Raw genomic sequence first — 17,954 nt, 5'->3', positions numbered from 1 at the left:
CGCCTCAGATAATTTAGGAAAACAATTTAAATCAATATTAGAGTAAAATAATAAAACCACATAAGTAAAATTAGAATTTTAAAATATTTTTTTCTGAAGACCCAACCCTTCTTGTTTAAGTAATATCTAACCAACACTACAAAGATTAATTGGGAAAGAAGGGGAATAAAAATATAAATGTTGTCTTCCGAGTATTTGTTTCAGAGTAATAATTAGAACTACACTACGGAACAGACTTGACTAGAATTGTAGATTATCTATTTCGACTTATTGAAGTTATTATGGCTTGTGAAGTAATGTTTTATCTTTGAAGTTAAATGTAGACTTTAAGGTTAGCATATACTTTTCATATTTTCTCTTATTAGCCTACAGTGATAGTCGTCTAAAGCTTCCATCTATGAGTGAGACATCATGTTTGGATTTTCTATCGGGTTATTGGTATCTCTTCGTTCGAAGAGAAACTAATTTAGAGATTTTCACGTAAGTCGTTCTCACTTCTATCTTCTTATTACACTATGATTTATTTCGGGTAATATATCATGATTGTAATCTAAAAACTTATGTTATTTAGTTTATGAAGCAATGTTGATAGCGGGACTAATCCTAAACTACTCATTTCTTAATTTATTTTAGATATAAAATCACTTTCTAATCGAATCCCACTAATAGTAACAGAAATAGAGATTTAACTCATATACTAAAAGCCAAACAATGGTCATTTCAACGTCCAAATATGATGGTGCAGTATCGTATAGTTGAAGTTATTGTTGGATTGTCAAGAAATGTCTTTATCTTTGAAGTGTATATATAATTTTTCAACCATAAATATGAACTTTCGGGTAGCTTATCCTTTTTTTTTTTTTCTCATCAATCAACGCTTGTAGTCCATTTATGAGTGAGACATCATGTTTGAATTTTCCATTAGGTTGCTGTTCTCTCATCGTTCAAAGAGGAACTATTTTTGGAGACTTCTACATGTGTGATTGTCACGAATTGACCTGACAAATAACTAATATATTAACTTCTTTATATCTGAACTATTAACTCAAGGTCCTCAAGCATAATTTAACAGTAAAATATATATCACAATTTTTTACACCTTCTTGTTAGCTGATACTATCTTTGTATTCAAGTTTATATTAACTTAGATTCAAAGGCTTGAGAAATCTAACTTCAGTTACCTTCATTCGAATAACTATATATGAGTTAATCTCGATGTTACGGTGAAAAAGAGAACAATGAACGAACGACCCATGATTATTGCAAATGGATTGTCAGTTACAGTTACATGTATGGGTGTTGAACGACTATCATATATTGAAGATCATCAAAATTAGAAACTAACGGAGTGTTGAAATACTTAATAATAGTATCAAATGTTTAAAACAATAACTAGAGAGAGAAAGGAACTGACCATCATTTTCCACAATGAGGATAATCACACAGTTTTAAAATAATTCGTTTGACATAGAAAATGATATATTAAAATGGATTGACTTTGCCGTTGGCAACCTCAGAAAAGTAAAGGGCACGATTCCAATTGATGTTAACTTGATATAATGTTTTCATTATATGTGGCTCTCACATGATCTTTGAAATGTATTTGGGATGAAAATTTCAAACACAACATTACCCAAAACAGCGTTACATTATATCATTAAACCCAAAGATGAGACACTGCAACACTATATAGGCATAAGTGAAGATCAAATGGTCAACAAAACATGAATATTTATCGAATACAGACTCACCTTGGATAATTGTGTGACCACAAGAGTTCCATCTCCAAGCTATAATTTGAGACAGAATTACAACCTTATTTAGAATTGATTTATCTCACTCTTCTTCTTAATTTTTGATTTTTTATGGCAACTACACCTTGATCCGGTATAATTCCTTTTGAACTGTTCCATGTCCTCCACCATCGAGTATTCGATTCTCATAAAAAAATGTTAATTGATTTCTATCTTCTAAAGAAATTATTTTTGTTGTTCTCCATGCAATATTTTCAATGGATTAGATTAACTATTGTAGTGGTAATCCATAATTTTGACGGACGTACTTTACCCTTATTTTCTTTTGATTTCTTTTCTTCCATTTCTTTCTTAGAACCACAAAAACCTATACATAACAGTAGCAGCCCCGTGCCATTCCTTGCACCGATGATAACACCTGCGCTGTACCAATCAAGTTTTAGCTTCATATAACTTCCCGTTTGTGTTTCATAGCTTTGTCAATGACGTTTAGTTTCTTTTCTATTTCTTTTGCTTTTTTTCCATTTCAATTGCTCAATCATGCAGTTCCACGTACCTAACAAAAGAGTTTACATGCGCACGCAATTGTAGCTGCCGTTCGTATTAGCACAAATCCTATGCCAAACATATTTCTCAAGAAAGCTGCATTCATTGATGTCTAACAGACCATCAAAAGATTAAAAGTTATGTCTAACATCGGGATTTAACTTTTGAATCCAATTTTTAGGGAAGCTACTATTCATAACCTCCTCTTTGCAATTGACAATCTCCTTAGTATGGGCAATCATTTAAAAAATAATAAAATATTATTTTATTATTAACCATCCTTGTATTATCATTTTATTTTTTATTTTTATTTTTTTCTTCTCACAATCACTTATTTCATCATCGCAATCAACATTACTTATTGCTACCGCTTGCTGATGACCCTACTCGATCTCAATATCATTTTTTTAAGGAGAAGAAAGAAGATGATGATATTTATATCTATTTGTGAGATAATTTTAAAATATTAAAAAAAATCAAAATAAAATTATAAATAATAAAAAATGAGTTACAAATAGTAATATCCTCTTTTAAAAAGAAGATTACTTTGTTTAATCCCTTCTTTTATTATAAGATCTTCTATCAGTTTGTACAAGTGTCTCTCTCATAGCCTGAAGAAAATAGATTCTGTTTATTCTTTGGAAAGATAGGTTCTATTTATTCTTGAGACTCCAAAATATGATACTTCTGTCATGAGATGATCACCCAAAAGCATGCTCGACGACTTAACGTGTAAAATAGATATGGAAATAGCTAAGGTGCAAATAGGCAAGTGCTGTATAAGTGATGTTGTCAAGTAAAAGAAAGAAGCGCAGCAAAGAAATTAAATGTCAAACTTGTGAAGAAGACAGGAGTAATGGGAGAGCAAATTCCACTCACCTTCGCGTCTCTGGCTGTTGCTCTGGCTTGAAGAACGCCTGCAGAGGTGTACACTGAGAGAGAGAGAGAGAGAGAGAGAGAGAGAGAGATTGTTGATATAGTTGATGTATGGGACCTGCAGTAGCTGTGATGGAGGAGCGAGAGACTTGTAATATGAACTCAGATGGTACAGCGGTCAACAAAGTTGATTTGACTTGTCCTATGTACATTCGTAACATGAACTTCATGTTGGTCGGAGCTTGTCTGGGTTCTATTCGAATCGAAATATTAGAATTATTATTGAATCGAAATCGAATTTAGGTGGTTCGATTTTGATTTCTGATTTTGGAAAATTAAGATCGATGATTTCGGTTCCAAATCAACTATTTCGATTTCAAACCGTTTAAATATTTTTAAAAATAATTATATATTATATATAGTATAGTGGCTAAAATATTTAATATATGAGTTTCAGAACGACTTTATGTTTGATTAAAGATTTTCTTTGAAAAGAGCTATTTAGTTGGATTAAAAATTTTATAATTTTTTTTATAACAGCCTTGCCTATTATAGTTATTCATATTTTTTTTATATTTTAGAAAGAAAATTATTATTTTTATATTTTAAATTATTTTAAATTAAAAATTTTAAGGTTAGAATCGGAACCAAAATAGTCCGAATCAGAACCAAAACCGATGGTTCTGATTTCTAATTTTGAGAAATCAAAACCGATGGTTCTGATTTCTAATTTCGAGAAATCAAAACCGATGATTCCGCAATCACGAGTCGATCTGGTCAGAGCTGTCCCATTGTGTGTGAATATATATTGATGCTTGGCTTCCTTAAATTGGCAAAGTTGGCATCCACTATTAAAACTTTCTATTATAGAAGTTGGTCCGTTCCAATTTTTCGTCGAACAGAGTCTCCTTCTTGGTCGTGATTTTGACCTCAATATGGGAAATTGGTGCCATTACAGTTAACAATAACATGACAATTTTAACTAATTAACTAATTAATAATTTTAACTAAATTTAACATGACTAATATTTAATTCGTTTGTGGTGAAGAAAAGATCGGATGTCGAACTAATAAAAGCAACGGGTCCTATTTCTTCGCTTTTCTCGAGTCTAATCAATGCCATCGTGTGTATCCGTTTAAGTCTCATATGTCGATGATGCAAAAACCTCATGCATTATTGAGAGTCGAACAAAATATATCAAAGACACAACATGTATCTGTAGCAACAAAAATATATACAGATAGCAATATACGATTGAATCCATTTATAACTTACCAATGAGATTTATGATGGGTGTCCGTGAAGGTTATCTAAGAAAAGAATAAGGTTCTTCATATTTTGATGTTGAAATATACTAGTCATCATAAAGATACTACTCCTTTGGTGTGGATCAGAAAAAAGCAACCAATATCAATGAGTGACATATCATTAGTTATTGTAATTCTTATATCTATGAAAGTAGTATTTAACCGCTAGAATAAATATCTATCATAATAACTGTCATTAACACTATAAATTCAAACAAGAGAAAAATTAACCTGGGCCATTAAGCAAACAAGCTGTGTACATAATATGATTAGATACATATACCTGATAACATATATGAGCGTTTATAAGATACTAGTTATTTGGCTACATAACGTTCCACATAATGACTACATGATATAATGACCTAGGTTATGTTGTCAATACATACAAATGTAAATACTAGTATAACGCATACTCACCGTGGGTTATAGTGTGACCACATGAATTCATTTTCTAAGCTATAATTCCTGGATGTCCCTTCGGTTGCTTGGTCAACTGAATCGGAGAAAGTATAAGATGAATCGCTCAGTAGGCACTCAGTTTCTTCATTACCTTCTGCAATATGACGTCCTCCATTCTTTCTAATCCTTCTTAGGCTCTGTAGTTTATACTCCACTTCTTTCATCGTAGGCCTCTCGTTTCCTTTAAATTTCAAGCACGTTGCTACTAGTTGAATAACTTCCGTAAGTTCTTGTTTAGTCCCTTCTTTCATAACACGATCTTCCACGAGATCAAAATAGCGCTTCTCTTGTAGTGCTTGGAGAAAATACATTGATAGGTTCTGTTTATTCTCATGTTCGATGGAGAAAATAGGTTTCTTTCCCGTTAAAAGCTCCAGAAGAATGACCCCAAAGCTATAAACATCGCTCTTTTCTGTCAATTGACTTGTTTGATAATACTCTGGATCCAAGTATCCAAAGGTCCCTTGAATACCGGTGACTATATGAGTTTGATCAAGTGGAATAAATCTTGAAGCTCCAAAATCTGATACTTTTGCTGTGAAGTGATCATCCAAGAGAATATTCGATGACTTTACATCCCTGTGTAAAATAGATATTGAAGCAGCCGAGTGCAAATAAGCAAGTGCTCCTGCGGTTTCTGCAGCGATCCTCAGACGAGCTTCCCATGACAATGCAGAACTACCATCTGAAGTATGGAGATGGTCCGAAAGAGCTCCGTTTGAGATAAATTCATAGATCAATAAGGGCACTTCGGTCTCCAAGCAGCATCCAAAAAGCTTTACCACGTTTCTGTGATTAATTTGAGAAAGAATTGCAACCTCATTGACGAATTGATCTATCTCGCTCTTCTTCACAATTTTTGACTTTTTTATGGCGACCACGCGTTGGTCCGACAGAATCCCTTTGTAAACTGTTCCGTGTCCTCCGCGACCGAGCACTCGAGTTTCATCAAAATTATTGGTTGCCTTTTCTATCTCTTCCAGAGGAAATATCTTTGTTCTTTCAGCAACATCTTCACGAGAAGAGATAAGTTGTTGTAGCAGTAAACCATGATTCTGACGGAAGTGTTTTTCTCTTATTCTCATTTGTTTTCTTTTCTTCCATTTCCTCCGTAGGATGATCAAACTCGTACTCAAGAGCAATAGGCCCACGCCATTACTTACGCCGATGATGACACCTGTAAATACCAACCATTGAGTATTCTATTCTCACATTGCAGCCTGTGTACATTAATTTTTGTGCATGTTTTGGTTCTTTATTTCTATTTGCTCAATCATATGTATATATACTTTGATTTATATCAGACGTACTAATATTCCTATTGCATCTTTATAAACCAATAAGTTTGGAGGACTTACCTAACAGAACAGTCTGTTTTTTGTCGGGGATGCATGCTCGTTTAGGATCACCAGTTGTCCCTCGTGGACATGTGCAGCTGTAGCTGCCCTTCATATTTCTACAAATCCCATTGCAGGCGTATTTGTCGGGGAATTTACACTCATCGATATCTGACAAATCATCAGAAAGAAAATTAGTAGCTAAATCTCACGTGAATCTCAGAACACGATCTTTTAAATGATAATTACCATGCACATAGTTTACATAATTTCTTTTTCTGAGGTGCACACTGACGATTAAATATTAGCTTCTGTCATCAATGACAAAATTATTTTTGCGATGAAATGGTACTCTTTGGTATTTAACGTTACTGTTTATAGAAGGAAAATTATTGTAAGCATTTCCAGAGTAATTTCTCCCCCGTAGAAGAACAAGGAGTGTAAATTTGATAAGTTCTGGATGGTAAAATTGTCCTATAAAAAAATATGTAGGGAGTCATGTACTAAGTTGGCACCATCTTAGACGTCTCAATTCAATTACGTTACGCAGATATGCAGTTTAGGCAGCTGAAGATATCGGTATGCACAATTCTCGATAAGGATCTTTAGGGAATCATGAAAATAACAGGCACGTATCAGTGCATAAATAAGAAACAAGGAAAACTTTTGAATGACTAATTGCACAAATTAAAAAAGCGAAGTCTGTGAATGTGAAAGTATTCAGTGTCTATTTCGTGGCTAAAGATTGTATATGTTGTGTTTTTTTTTTGTTTTTAAAATCGTGTAGATTTTAGTTACATGACTAATTTTCAACATTTAAGAGAGAGGTAAATGAATCAAGTACATGTACATCCATTAGGAAGGTATGGATTTCCTTCGTAACCTTTGGAGCAATTGCAACGGTACCCCAAGATATTTTGACCATCTCTTGTTGTGGTGTTAATGTCCACACATGAGCTGTGTTCATCGACACATGCAAACATCGTTCTATTGCTTTGAGCATCCTTGCAAAGCTGATTCTCAATGACCCAACTAACAATGGGTTGCTCGTCAACGAAAGTGAAAGGTGTAGTTGTATAGGTATAGCTGTCGGCCTCATTGTATTTATACTCAACTTCTAATTGCCCTTTCTCCAACGATATATTGTGCACTATGTAATACTTCCGGAAGAGAAGAGTGGAAGGAATTGACGTGTGGTTGCACGTTAGAGCAAATAACTGGTCTCTGTAACACCTTTCTTTTAGCCCGAATGGAAAAGGGATGTCAACACTCCCACATTTTGTTGGACAGCCCTTCACCGGATGTAGAGTAAAATTTGTATCTGTTGATATGATGAAGCAAGTCAGCAGCAGAAGTTGTCATAAGCTTACCGTGTTTTTCGTTATCTGATGGCCAAAAGGAGCTGTACGATTGACTTGTATCTAAAAAATCAGAATCGTAAGCCAAGCATTGAGAATAAGTGAGTAGCGATCATAAAATCCCGAAGGCATAGGATTGTAGATACGCCGACCAGACTTTCTCCTGTGTTATTGTGGAGATGGATAAGGCAAATGGCCTAGGGATCTAATGTATGTTGTACCATTTATTTATCTAATGAGCAGGGGATTCAAGCCATTACATGATTTAGTCTATTCTACTGTATAACAGTCTTATCTAATAGTGAGATGGATTTCTTTACACAAGTAAACATCCCTTTTACCAGTTTGATTGTCAAAAAAAGAGAAACCAGTATCAAGCATAACAGAGAACCACGAAGAAAATTTAAACTTATCATGCGTGTATTATATTTAATCACTTCTATTGCATATCATGTTTATCTAATCGAACTCACACAAAGAGATGAGGAATATTACCTTGACAGCCATTTGGTAGATATGGGTTGCCTTGATAATTAACAGAACATTGACAAAAGTACCCAAAATTATAATCAGTGTAGTTATAATAATTAATGACGTCATAACAGTCGCTATTGGGACTGATGCAGGCATAAGTTTTCATATTCTTCTTAGCCTCTTCACAGGTAGGATAGCCTTTGATGTACCATGATAGGGCAGTCTCCACTTCCGAGCTCCTGCCTTTCACTATTCTTTGGAGATCATCTATGGTAGAATTGTAAGAATCGTACACGAAAACTTTGATACTGGAAGCATTAAGAAAATGAAGGTCACTCTGATTGAGTCGCGTTAATCGAACCACCAATGAAGTACTATTCCAATCATACAACCCAAGTCTGCACTGACTGTTGTCATTGGAAGTGCATATAGTTGTGCAAGTATCGATAGTCCTATTAGTAGTGGGATCCAGCAGGTCGACAATCACGCTGCAACCAGACACATACAAATGATTATATGTATATCTTGGGTAAGAATTCTGCAGATCCAATGATTTTAAAGAGTAAGGCCAATTCCGAAGATCAATTAAAGTAACATTAATGAACTCCTCATCCACACCCATGGTGATAATGGGTGTCATGACGCTCACGGTCCCATTATCCAAATCGATTCTAGTGATCTCGAGTTTTCCATCACCCAAGAAGAGCCTTGGAGGTTGATTGGTATCGTTCGTGCAAGTAAGATTAAAGCCCGGACGATAACAACGATTGCCTATCCCGAAAGGGTACTCGATGCTGATATTACCGCATCTTTTTGTGCAATTGGAAGGTAAAGTGAAAGGTTCCTTTGTCGATGCGCCTTCTACATTCGTTAAACCCATTGAACTCAATGTCAGCAGCAGCAGCAACAGCTCCACCCACCCCATCCTCTCTCTCTCTCTCTCATACTAAACTTTCCCTCTTCCAGCTGCCTCAGTTCTGTTTGATAAATGAGGATTCCTGCAGGTCAGAGAGTAACTTGAATCGGCGACATGGACAATACATAAAACACTCTATGGTAGCACCATAAACCCAGTCACAGGAGAAGCTATGTATGATAATTAACAGTAGCAAAATTGCCAAGCATGACACCACTGAGGTTGTCTGCATATTTCTAGCTATAGCCCAAGATATGGAGGATCTGTAGCACAAGAATCGAATTTATTTGATCATATGCATCCGTTTTGCATCGATGTAATTAAGGAAAACCACGAAGCGCAGCAAAGAAATTAAATGTCAAGCTTGTGAAGAAGACCGGAGTAATGGGAGAGCAAATTCCACTCACCTTCGCGTCTCTGGTTGTTGCTCTATCTTGAAGGACACCTGCAATACGGAGTTAGGTCGTTTATATAGCTGATGTGCTCGAAACAATTGCTGGAGTCATAATTAACCACACTTGCAGATGGAGATGGCAAGACAATCAACAAAGTTGACTAGACTTGCAGTGTGTACTGCTTACCTCTTTGAACTCGTCAGAGCTGTTCCATCGGCCACCAGTTATGATGCAATGCATCTTTTTTTATCCAAACGACGAAGTTGGTCGGAATCATTGCCACTTCCAAAGGCTCGCGAAATCTAATTCCATTGTCCATCGTACAAAAACAATATCCGGGTCGATCTCGATGCTACGGTGAAAAAGAAAATAAAATGAACAACCCGCTACTGCATGCAAATATGTCTACTTCGAATTATATGTATGGTTGCTGAACAGCTATACTGACTAAGTGTTGCGTAATCTAAACGTGTATATTATGACCAATTATCGAATTGTTAATCACGCATAAACAACTGACTTTAGAAGGCTTCTGGGTATCGACCTGAGCTTGTACTGGACTCATAAAATCAACAACACCCTTAAAAGCCATAAATTTGGTTCAATGAGAAGCCGATCTTCCTTCGTTGGTGCCTCGGACGAAGTATTGGCGCAAAACCGGCCTTGTCGTGGTCATATGGCCTCACCTTTTACATTACGTGAATGAGACAACTGAAGTTTGATGAATCGCTCGCGTATCTTTCAACGATAAAGCCAATACAACCCATCATCGACGCCAATAGCTTGATTGGTATAGATTGAGTATAACCCACCTGGAAATTAAACCATTCACGGTGCGTTTCTCACCTGACAAGATGGCTGATGACATCCAATTTCTGCCTCCTATGATCTTTCAAAAGAACAATCGGTTCTTTATTCGGTGTCAAGTTTGCCTTCGGATTCACATCCGACAGGCATTTGTGAATTCCAGGAAAAGAGAACAGAATTAGGTACAACGTGCAACAGCACCTACAATGGAATGCGAATAAATTGGTGGAACGAGAATAGAGCATGATTTCATGATGACAGGGTGAGAATCAATTCAAGTTAACATGACACCTGCTTCACAACCATTCCCTCTTTAGAGTTTGTATATGGACTATCATATCTCCAAAACAACAATGGACTTTGACTTCCAAGTCTTTGCACTAAATCCTACGGCAGAATATTTTTTGATGTTAACTTGCGTTATCTGTTATCTGTCCTCCCTTGGAAACAATTTCTTGTGCTTGTGGAAATTTCAAGTAGGACGCAAAACATGCATTTTGACTTTCAAACTTGACTTGACCCCTAAGATAGATAGAACTTACCGATATTTATTAGTAATTTGCAAGCACAACGCCTTGGATAATTTAGGAAAAAACTTTAAATCAATTTTAGAGTAAAATAAGAAAACCACATAAGTAAAATTAAAATTTAAAAAAAAAAATATATTTTTTTCCGAAGACCCAATCCTTCTTGTTTAAGTAATATATAACAAACACTTAAAAGGTTACATGGGAATGAAGGGGAATAAAAATATAAATGTTGTCTTCGGAGTATTTGTTTCAGAGCAATAATTAGAACTACACTACTGAACAGACTTGACTAGAATTGTAGAGGGTATTGCTATCTGTTTGGACTTGTGGAAGCTGTTCCATCGGGCACGAACAACGATATGATACGTTTCTCCATGCTGAAAAATCAAGTCTTTGTGGTGTATCCTTCACAACTAGTAACAAAAATTGGTATTTGACTCATATACTAAACGAGGGTCATTTCAAAGTATTAATCGGATAGTGCAGCATGGTTGAAGTTATTGTTGGCTTATCAAGTAATATCTTTATTATTGAAGTTAAATGTGAATTTTCAGCTAGTCTATACGTTCACATTTTTTCTCTCATTAGTTACTTGGAGCCATCTAAAGCATCCATATACAAGTGAGATACCATATTTGGATTTTCCTTTGGTTGCCATTATCTTCATTTGAAGAGAAACTTAGAAATTTTCATGTCAATCATTCTCGTTTCTATCTTCTTGTATGAATATTCTTCAGATTTAGACAGGGAACAACTAGTCAAGTCATCAATAAGGTAATATAGCATGACTGTAATCTAAAAACTTATATTATTTAGTTTACGAACCAATATTGATAGCAAGATTAATCCTGAACTACTCATTTCTTAATTTATTTTAGATATAAAATTGAGTTTATGACCAATGTTGATAGCATGACTAATCCTGAACTACTCATTTCTTAATTAATAACAAAAATTGGGATTTAACTCGTATACTAATAGCCAAACAATGATCATTTTAATGTACTTATCGGATGGTACAATATGAAATTTCAACTAGCGTATACATTTCACATCTTCTCTTATTAATCTTTGCTTGTAGTCATCTAAAGTGTCAATGTACAAGTGAGATATCATATTTGAATTTTCCATTGGGTTGCTATTAAGAGAAATTATCCTTAGAGACTTTCATGTGAGTCATTCTCGCTTTTGTCTTCTTATTTCAATGTGGTTTATTCTTTGAATTTGGACAAAAAACAACTAGTCAAGCCATCATTAGGGTAATATAGCATGATTGTAATCTAAAATCTTATGCTATTTAGTTTATAGACCAATATTCATAACAGGACTAATCCTGATCTACTCATTTTAAATTTATTTTAGATAATAAATTTACTTTTTAATAAAATCCTACAACTAATAACAAAAATAATGATTTAACTCATATACCAACAGCCAAACAATGGTCTTTTCGACGTACTAATTGGATAGTGAAGTATCGTATGGTTGAAGTTATTGTTGGCTTGTCAAATAATATCTTTATCTTTGAAGTTAAATATGCTCTTTCAGGTAGTCTCTACTTTTCATGTATAAGTGAGACATCATGTTCGGATTTTCTATTGAGTTATTGTTCTCCCTTTGTTCGAAGAGAAATTATCCTTAGAAACTTCCATGTGAGTCGTCCTCTGATTTATTCTTCGAATTTGGATAGGAAATAATTAGTCAAGCCATAAGTAGGGTAATATATCATGATTGTAATATAAAAAACTTATTTAATTTATGGACCAATATTGATAGCAGGACTAATCCTAAACTATTCATTTCTTAATTCATTTTAGATATGAAATTACTTTCTAAAAAAATCTCACAACTAGTGACAAAAATTAGGACTTAACAGCTAAACAATGATCATTTCAACGTTTTGATGGAATCTGATGGTGCAGTTACGTATAGTTGAAGTTATTGTTGGATTGTCAATGTCTTTATCTTTGAAGTATATATATATATATATATATATATATATATTCTTGGATAAATGTGGATTTACAGGTAGCTTATACTTTTCATATTTTCTCTTATTAGTCTACGCTTAGTGGTCCATCTACGAGTGAGACATTATGTTTGGATTTTTCTTTAGGTTGTTGTTCTCTTCTTCTTGTTTAAAGAGGAACTATCCTGACTTCCACATAACTCACCAGTTCTCCCTCCTATCTGTCAAAAAAAAAAAAAATGACTCAAAAAATATGACAGGTAAGATTGATACAAAGACACGAATCATTTTATAGCACAAGAGTCTAAGTATTTTCTTTTTTGAATTTTTTTATTCTATCCAAGCTAATATCTGCCTCTAATAAATTAATCATTCTTTCATCATGTCCGTTTGTCATGAATCAACCTAACAAGATACTAACCTATTAACTTCTTTATATCTGAACTATTAACTCAAGGTGCTTAAGCATAATTTAGCAGTAATATATCTATCACACAATTTTTTTACACCTTCTTGTTAGCTGATACTATCTTTATATTCAAGTTTACATTAATTTAGATTTAAAGGCTTAAGAAATCTAACTTTACAAACCATCGTACGAAAAACTATATATGAGTTAATCTCGATGCTATGATGAAAAAGAAAACAATGAATGAATAACCCATTATTACTACAAATGGATTGCTAGTTATAGTTATATATGTATGGGTGCTGAACGGTTAAACTGTGTCATATATTTTACACACAATATGTAAAGATAGAACGGTATAGAAACTAAGGGAGTGCTGAAGTACTCAATAATAATGTTAAATGTTTAAAACAATAACTACAAGGCTAGAAAAAGGAAATAATGATTGACCATCACTTTCCACAATGAGGATAATCACAAATAATTCGTTTGACATAGAAAGTGATATATTAAAATGGATCCTGACTCTATAGACCTCGTCCTTTCTTAAGAATCTTCTGAACTTGAAAGAAAAGGAAAGAGCACGATGTTAAATTGATATGAGTGGCTTAGAAATTTCAATTGATGTTAACGTAATAATTCAAATCTTAGAAAGTCAACAAGACAGTCAGTTTAAGCCCGCCTCATTAGATCATTAGTCGTCGATGCAGCACAACGAGTCTATCTAGCGTGAACATCACATTCACGCTCCAAAAGGTGTGGCCTTTGTGCATCCACCTGTCTGCATTTGTGCCACGGGAGCTCGTGCTTGAATCATGTAGTCCAACACTAAGCTACATCTTTGGATAGAAGAGATAGAGACTCACCTTTCATTCTACAAGTGGCCTTCTCCTACTACTTGCGTTACATCATGTAGACAAATCAATCATCGTGGGTCACCTTATGCGAAATGAGAATAAAAAGATCAATGGACTGACTTCCACCAAGTCTTTTCATTGCTCCCTAATGTGGTACATATTGATAAAACAAACATATAAAGTGCATATGGTGTGGTACATACAAAGGCTATACCGAACGAAAATTGACTTAATACAAGCTCATCACCAGCGATTTCAATAGAACACAGATTAACCTACCAAATTTCCGTCACAAAATTGTTCTCACTCTATGTGGGTTTCACATGAACTTTGAAATGTATTTGGGATGAAAATTTCAAACACAACATTACCTTACATTATATGAGTAAACCCAAAGATGATATATTGCAACATTATATAGGCACAAGTGGAGATCAAATGGTCAACAAAACATGAATATTTTTCGAATTCAAACTCACCTTGGGTAATCGTGTGACCACAAGAGTTCCTTCTCCAAGCTATAATTCATGGATGTATATCCATGAATTATATGAATTATGTGTCTCCAAGCTATAATTTGAGAAATAATTACAATCTTATTTATGAATTGATTTATCTCATTCTCCTTAATTTTTTATTTTTTATGGCAACTACACCTTGATCGATCCGGTAGAATTCCTTTTGAACTTTTCCATGTCCTCCACCATCGAGTATTCGATTCTCATAAAAATTGTTAATTGATTTTATCTTCTACAGAAAATATTTTTGTTCTCCGTGCAATATTGTCATTGGAATAGATTAATTGTTGTAGTGGTAATCCATAATTTTGACGGACGTACTTTACCCGTATTTTCTTTTGATTTCTTTTCTTCCATTTCTTTCTTGGAACCACAAAAACCTACACATAATCAAGTTTTAGCTTCATATAACTTCCCGTTTGTGTTTCATAGCTTTGTCAATGACGTTTAGTTTCTCTTTTATTTCTTTTGTTTTTTTTGTTTTCCATTTCAATTACTCAATCATACAGTTCCACATACCTAACAAAAGAGTCTGCTTTTTGTCAGGGATGCACAGTCCATGTTTAGGACCTCCGTATGTCCGCGGTTTACATGCGCACGCAATTGTAGCTACCGTTCGTATTAGCACAAATCCCATGCCAAACATATTTCTCAAGAAAGCTGCATTCATTGATATCTAACGGACCATCAAAAGACTGAAAGTTATGTCTAACGTCAGGATTTAACTTTTTGAATCCAATTTTTAGTGAAGATACTGTTCATAGCCTCTTTTTTTTTTTTTACAATTGACAATCTTTCTTACTTTCGACAATCATTTAAAAAAAAAATGTTATTTACTGCTGTTCATGTCTAACGTTGCTTGCTGCTTGCCGTAAATCATGCTCATCACTCCTTGACATCATTCCTCGAGGAGAAGAAAGAAGATGATATTTACATCAATAATTTAGAAATATAAAAAAATTATAAAATAGTAAAAATAGATTAAAAAGTAATATCTTCTCCTTAAAAGGAAGAATATTATTTGAACGTCTTTTTGTTATTTGTAATTCTATTTAAAAGTTTCAAATATTTTTATACTATCCTCTGTAAACAAAAATAAATATTCTCTTCCGCTTCCTCTTCTTGTTGTTCTTCCTCTATATAATTTTTTTTTTTTTTCTAAGAGGACGACATTCAAGCGACGATAAGTGGGGTCGAACGATATAAAGCGACATCAATAGGATGAAATAAAGGATTTTGGAGAATAAAAAATATCAATACTACCAAAACCATAAATAGTAAAATATTATTTTATTATTTTTAAAAATTATCAATAATAAAAAGACTTTAAATAGTAAACTTTATCTTTTAATATGCTCGTCAAAACTACAAAATCTTAACTCAAAGCAAAGAAAACTACATCCCGTTGCTACCCTCGGATTCACATCCAACAGGGATTCCTGAATTCCAAGAAAAAAAGAACAGAACTTTTTATCTATTAACGTTAGGAAAGACGTGTGACCATACATACCTATAATGGAATGCGAACTAAAGGGTGGAATGAGAATGGAGCAAACGCGCAATACACATGATCTGACCATTCAAACGAGAGAAAGATTAAGCAAACGCGCAATACACATGATCTGATGCACGTAAAGCATAACCATTTATCGGGCATAGTTTAACTTGCCAGTGGAAGTACAAGTCAATAACAATCCTGGAATTATTTGGAACCATATTCTGCAACATCATACCACCCACATGAGGGTTTCGTGAGATCCTTGACCCCAAATATTATACACACAATATATACTAGGCACAAGAGAAAGAGAGTTCAAGTGGTCAATATAAATGTGAATACTAGTAGAATCCGAACATCACCCACATGAGGGTTATTTGGCGACTACATGAATTCCTTCTCTAAGCTATAATTTTTAGATATCTCTTGAATTGCTTGGTCAGCTGAATTAGAGAAAACATAAGATCAATCACTTAGCTGATACTTGGTTTCTTCGTCACCATCTACAATATCATATGCTCCTCTATTTCTAATTTTCCTCAGGTTTTGTAATTTGTAGGTCTTTCAATTCTTTTTAACCTCAATCACATTTCTATCATCTTGATGATTTCCATAATATCTTGTTTAGATTATTTCTTTCAGAATAAGATATTTTATGAGTTCGTTCAAGTGTCTCTATCTCATTACCTGAAGAAAATACATTGATAGACTCTGTTTGTTCTGTGGAAAGGATAGGTTTTTTCCTATTAAAAGCGCTAAGAGAATGACTCTAAAACTATAAACATCGCTCTTCTCAGTTTATTGATTAGTATGATAATACTCTGGATCTAGGTATCCAAAGGTACCTTGTGTAGCATTGATTATATGAATTTGATCAAGCGGAATAGATCTTAAGACTCCAAAATCTGATACTTCTATCATAAAATGATCATCCAAAATAATGTTTGACGTAAAATAGATTTGGAAACAGCTGAGTGCAAATAGGCAAGTACTGTATAGTGATGTTGTTTAGTCAAAGTAAGAAGCGCAGCAAAGAAATTGAATGTCAAACTTGTGAAGAAGACAGGAGTAATGGGAGAGCAAATTCCACTCACCTTCGCGTCTCTGGCTGTTGGCTTGAAGGACGCCTGCAAAGATGTCCACACAGAGAGAGATCGATTGTTGATATAGATGATGTATCGAACCCGCAGTAGCTGTGATGGAGGAGCGAGACTTACTGGAGGGACGACTTGCGGATGCTCGCGAAGGGATAGATTGCTGATGTAGATAATGATGACTTGGAACGACAGATGGAGTAGTAATTGGCACGACTCAAAAGACGGTACAGCTGTCAACAAGGTTGATTAGACCTGTTCTATGTACACTTCGTAACATGAACTTCATGTTGGTCGGAGCATGTCCGGGTTCCGTTACTGTTCTAATCAAAATCGAATTAAGTTGGAATTAAAATTGAATCGGAATCGTGGTTCGGTTTTAATTTTTTATTTAAAAAATTAAAACCGATGATTTTGATTCCAAACTGATGATTTCGATTTTAAACTGTTGAAATATTTTTTAAAATAATTATATAATATATATAGTATAGTGACTAAAATGTTAAATTTAAATCAATGAATGTGGGTTTGAGTCTTGAGAGTGGTTTTATGTTTGATTAAAGATTTTTTTTCGAAGAGTTATTTAGTTTGATTAAAAATTTTATATATTTTTTTTATATCAGCCTTGCCTATTATAGTTATACATCTATTTTTAAATTCTAAAAAATTATGATTTTTTATATTTAAAAATATTTTTTAAAATCGGAATCGAAATCATCCAAATCGGAACCAAAACCGATGGTTTCGATTCTTGATTTTGAGAACTCAACATTTCATATGTATCATCATCATAACTGTCATTAACATTATAGATTCAAGAAAGGAAAGATTAACATGGGCCAGCCA

The 17,954-nt window shown here is 34.1% G+C and overlaps 2 protein-coding genes across 2 annotated transcripts; both read right to left on the bottom strand.

Annotated features, from left to right (window-relative positions):
- Window positions 1-4,723: 4,723 nt before the first annotated feature.
- Window positions 4,724-6,261, bottom strand: LOC135604355 (wall-associated receptor kinase-like 2). Its single transcript, XM_065094364.1, has one exon. It carries the CDS (start codon window positions 6,029-6,031, stop codon window positions 4,901-4,903), a length of 1,131 nt encoding a protein of 376 aa, XP_064950436.1. The 5' UTR covers window positions 6,032-6,261; the 3' UTR covers window positions 4,724-4,900.
- Window positions 6,262-7,186: 925 nt separating this feature from the next.
- On the bottom strand, window positions 7,187-9,439 carry LOC135604371 (wall-associated receptor kinase 2-like). The gene has a single exon (XM_065094365.1). The coding sequence runs from the start codon at window positions 9,038-9,040 to the stop codon at window positions 8,111-8,113; it is 930 nt and encodes a 309-aa protein (XP_064950437.1). The 5' UTR covers window positions 9,041-9,439; the 3' UTR covers window positions 7,187-8,110.
- Window positions 9,440-17,954: the final 8,515 nt, after the last annotated feature.

Source organism: Musa acuminata, chromosome BXJ1-2, assembly GCF_036884655.1.
Source record: "Musa acuminata AAA Group cultivar baxijiao chromosome BXJ1-2, Cavendish_Baxijiao_AAA, whole genome shotgun sequence".
NCBI lineage: Eukaryota > Viridiplantae > Streptophyta > Magnoliopsida > Zingiberales > Musaceae > Musa > Musa acuminata.
The sequence above is the reverse complement of the archived record's forward strand: the minus strand, read 5'-3'. Positions and strand labels throughout refer to the sequence as shown.

Coding starts and splice junctions, on each gene's coding strand:
- LOC135604355 (XM_065094364.1), bottom strand. CDS start 6,031: ATGAGAATAAGAGAAAAACACTTCCGTCAGAATCATGGTTTACTGCTA.
- LOC135604371 (XM_065094365.1), bottom strand. CDS start 9,040: ATGGGGTGGGTGGAGCTGTTGCTGCTGCTGCTGACATTGAGTTCAATG.